General features: G+C 39.8%; 1 protein-coding gene across 5 annotated transcripts in view; it reads left to right on the plus strand.

Moving 5' to 3' along the window:
- The window catches only part of LOC118420603 (EVI5-like protein), a 39,297-nt gene that overhangs the window by 31,485 nt on the left and 3,046 nt on the right, over positions 1-4,766 (plus strand). For all 5 annotated transcript variants that reach the window (XM_035827443.1, XM_035827444.1, XM_035827445.1 and 2 more), the window contains 2 exons: positions 1,831-1,977; positions 3,914-4,009. In XM_035827443.1, the coding sequence (XP_035683336.1) occupies positions 1,831-1,977; positions 3,914-4,009 (243 nt within the window). The remainder of the gene's footprint in view (positions 1-1,830; positions 1,978-3,913; positions 4,010-4,766) is intronic.

The raw sequence follows: 4,766 nt of genomic DNA on the forward strand, positions 1-4,766 counted from the left end.
ATCTCCAAGCACAGTAGGGGCATCTTCTCTGGATAGTTTTAAAGAACGCTTGCAGATAGATGTGCAAAAGTTAGGTGTGACGGATCGCTCAATGTAATATAACCAGCTGCTGCCATGCTGCGTGCCCGCGAAGCAGGTGTGTTTCGCTGAACTGCGGTTATACTGGCTATATAAACTCTAATAAAAAGTTTGGAATATGAGCTTTGGCTGATCATATTTCTGTTGTTTCTGCATCAATTTTAATGTGTTATATATGAATAGAAAGTGTGACTGTGTGATTTCCTTTCATATGGTATCAAACTCCTTATGATTTTAAATTCTCGGAACGAGCACCAGGGCTACTTACGTCAGTGGGTCACGAAAAAAAAATGCCCAGACTTCAATTTTTGTGTTGAACTCTGCATCATCCTGCTGGTATGTGTGTGGGTGTCAAGGATTCAATCTGTCCTTTTTTCACGTAATCTTTGGTATACAGAACATCCAAGTTTATCTTTAACATTTTTATAAGAGTATATGTGCCCTTTTGGCTGTTGGATGACCGAATCGAGGCGTGGATGCGGCAAGGAGAATGCCACGCTGACTGTCGCACGGATAGAGCGTAACATCGCGTAGCCCTTGGTGTGGTGTATGTATGACTGCCACAGGAAAAACAAGTTTCGCTATCATCCCAGACAAGACAACCCCAATGCTGTAATATACAGGGACGCCATTCTCCATTCAGTCGCAATGTCTTACCCCTTCAGTATGGGGTCAAATGACATTCTGTAAGATTACACCGCCCGTCCACGCACACTGTCTGCAATGGTCCTTGCTCTGTGTAGAGGGGCATTGTAGTCTAACGCTTACAGAATTGCATTTGGTCCCATACAGATGGGATGATAGTGAACCTTGTTTTTCCTGTGGCAGCCAAACATACACCACACCAAGGGCTACGCGCTGTTACGCTCTATCCCTGCCACAGTCAGGATTCTCCTTGCCGCCTCTGCACATTGATTCAGCCATCATACTGCCAAAATGGCACATATACTCTTATGAAATGTTAAAGATAAACTTGGATGTTCTGTATACCAAAGATTACATGAAAAAATAAAAGGACAGATTGAATCCTTGACACTGCACCCATACCAGCAGGATGATGCAGAGTTCAACACAAAAATTGAAGTCTGGGCATTTTTTTTCGTGACCCACTGACGTAAGTAGCCCTGGTGCTCGTTCCGAGAATTTAAAATCATAAGGAGTTTGATACCATATGAAAGGAAATTACACCCACTTTCTATTGATATATAACACATTAAAATTGACGCAGAAACAACGGAAATATGATCAGCCAAAGTTAATATTCCAAACTTTTTGTGCCGAGTTTAGATACAGATACAGAATGTTAGATGACCTTATAGACCTGATATCTGGTTAGATCAGGTTAATTGATAATTATAGAAAACAGTAAGAACTATAGACACTATGCCACTAGGTTTCTTGTTTGCTTGCATATTAAAAACTTGGTCCAAGTAGTTCATAGAATTTTCATCAAGTAACGTTAGTGATATAACGCTAGTTCACCTTTATCCGTACTACCTGGGTCACCTTTATCCGTTCTTTTTAAGAACAATGTATTTAGGGGTATTCAGTCGACAGATGGTGGTTTCAAACTGCAATATTTTGAAAATATGACAATTTGAAACTACCGTCCATCGACTTGATATCATTGGATACCCTGTTTAGCAGCACAACGGATATAGGCTACCCCGCAGATAAAGGTGAACTAACGTGATGTGACTAATGAATCTCTTCAACGATATTGGTCCAAGTAGTTTATTTCTGATCCAACAGAACAACTCTTCTACAAGCCATCTAAAGCGGGCTGAAGCCAGTGTGGAACAGCTCACAAACAAGCTGGAGGCAGCTGAGAAACATTCGGCACAGCTGCAGTCTGAGCTGAACCACTGCAGGAAGCAGCTGAGTGAGCTGAAGGCAAAGGTAAGTCCAGGGCAGTGAAGACTAATGGAAATCTGTATTGGCAAAAATGTAAAAGTAGTCAAGTTCAGGGTGTCATAATCTCATTCGTGAACATTCCAGGTCATAAGAACTCACCCCACACAGCAGCCTGCTATCTCAAGTGTCCAAAAGTCTGGTTTTTAAAAATTGCCACCAGTCGAAGTCGTCGTAGCCTTCAAATGTACCGGGTCTGCCTAAACACCACAAACGACCACAAACGACCCAGAAACACCACAAACGACTCTAATAAGCAGTGTATAGGGGCAACGACCTTGTGTGGTGCACTGGAGACAATGTTTATACATTTATGAATTTAAAAAACGCAACAACTCCTACGTATTCACGAGTTATTCGGAGTTAGTCCGCTGGTTTCAAGATCAAAGGAATTCTTGGCCGCCATGTTGGATAGTCCGTTCTAGGAGTCTGCATGGGGAAGTTCTCCATACCTTCCTCGGCTCCATAGACGACAGGGCGATAGAACTATGGAAGCTGTTGGTTCATAGATTATAACATACCGTAATTCTATCATTGTCAACTTATAAAACTTGAAAAAAAAATTGTTTTTCAGCCTCAAATGCAAGCAAACACGATCCAACATGGTGGCAAAGAATGGCTTTAATCTTGAAACCGGACTAACTCGAAATAATTGGTGAATACGTAGGAGTTGCTGCGTTTTTTTAAATTCATAAATGTATAAACAATGTCTCCAGAGCGCCACACAAGGTCTTTGACTCATATACACTGCATATTAGAGTCGTTTGTGGTCGTTTGTGGTGTTTCTGGGTCATTTGTGGTCGTTTGTGGTGTTTAGGCACACCCAATGTACCGTCATCTTCAATTTTCATGACGTCATTTTAGGGACTGACCACATCAAATTAGGGGTCAGCACAGGCCTAAAAATGGACCAAAACCTTGTTTTTTTTGCCTAATCTGAATGTCTGCACCCTACACTGTCTCACCAATATGAAATTTCTCTTACATTTTCCTGCTACAAGTCGAAAATAGGCTAAAATACGTCAATTAGGGTCATTGCCCTCCACTGCACACCCGTAAATATCTTCATCAGGTTGGACGCTCACTGAATAAAGAGACTCTTTACACAACCATTGCTTAATTCACACGTTTTGCTGACCCTCTGTCACGTTCCTCATGGGCAGTTCTTACTGGTTCATTGTACTGCAGCACTGGGTGTCACTGCTTACAGTTCCAGGTGCAGTCACAAATATATATAAGTACAGTACTGCATTATGCTAGTTTTACAATGTGGTCCCAAACGTGTAATACATTTTGTATATGTAGAAGTTAGTGATAGATTTCATCCACCTGCCACCCTCCCCTGCTCACTGTCCAAAGTGAGATGACGTCACTAATGTTGGACAACTGCCACCCTACTTTGCTCAATGCATTATTTGACGTCACCCCGACTCCTGATATAGCCTGAAAGCCATTAGGATATGGTCATAACTTTGTTCAACTTCGTACACCCTTCGTTTGCTTCACCCTGATACTGGACAAAGCTCGAAACATTGGCCAAACACTTATTGATTACAAATACTTCAGTTGACATTTTATGACAAAAAATCTTGTCAACATTCTATTTTAAGATTTTGTACAATTGCATGATTTATGAGCAAATGCTACGATATCCTTCTTTGCTTAGATGAGACTTTCATACTTTGAACAACTTGTTCTTGTCTGTGTCTTTGCACCTATAAATCATGATCCTTTTGATGGATTAGTCTGACATTTGGCATGACGGTAGTTGAAAAGAGGGTATTAAACACCTTACCTCACTGCAAACACTGAAATTACTTCATCAGGGATTGTGTCCTACAGACTCTTGGTTTGCTTTGCCATCATTTTTTTTGTCATTTTTTCCTTTACATCAGTTTATTACCATGTACTTCTGCACCCACAGAGCACATCTGAAGTGATGGACATTCGTCTGAGGGAGGCTGATAAAATGGCCACCATAGCCGAACTGCGTCAGCGTGTTGCCGACCTTGAAATTCAGGTAAGAATCTTGAGTTCCTCATGTGTCATGACGTTGCATGAAACTCACTTTTGCAACTAGAGTTCCACGAACACATACCTTTGCCAAATAAACCAGGTTTGTTATGCAGAATGATGTCTGTAGACAAATGCGTTACTCATTTCATTTTCTTCGTAATTATATGCTTGGAGTTGGTTTATAAAATTTCGGCATTGATTATGCAAATTAGATCCCAAGTTACAATTAATTGATATCAAATTGTATCAAGCATAACTTAAGCTATCAGCATACCAAAAATCATGATGATCCTTTGATCCATTCTTGACTTATTCTCTTTCAAAGTCTTTGAATACACCCCTTACTCTCTTCCCTCTTTCTCAGTTACATATGTGACAACTTTGATGAAAGTACTATAATGGAATGCAGTGGATTTATAAACTTTTCCTCATCAATTATGCAAATTAGCTATCTACATGCCAAAAATCATGACGATCCGTCAACACGTTCACATTTTCTCATTAATTATGCAAATGAGATCATCATTTGCATGATAAATATGTATTGACATTTCTCTCTTTCTCAGCTACATATGTGACAAGTTTTAAAGTCCTATCATGGAATGTAGTGAATTTATAAAATATCCTCATTAATTATGCAAATTAGCTGTTGATTTGCATAATTGATATCTCATTATGTTTGTCTTCACTTACGCTACATACATACCAAAAAACATGATGATCCGTCAACATCTTCATATTTTCTCATTAATTATGCAAAT

Source organism: Branchiostoma floridae, chromosome 8, assembly GCF_000003815.2.
Source record: "Branchiostoma floridae strain S238N-H82 chromosome 8, Bfl_VNyyK, whole genome shotgun sequence".
Taxonomy (NCBI): Eukaryota; Metazoa; Chordata; class Leptocardii; order Amphioxiformes; family Branchiostomatidae; genus Branchiostoma; species Branchiostoma floridae.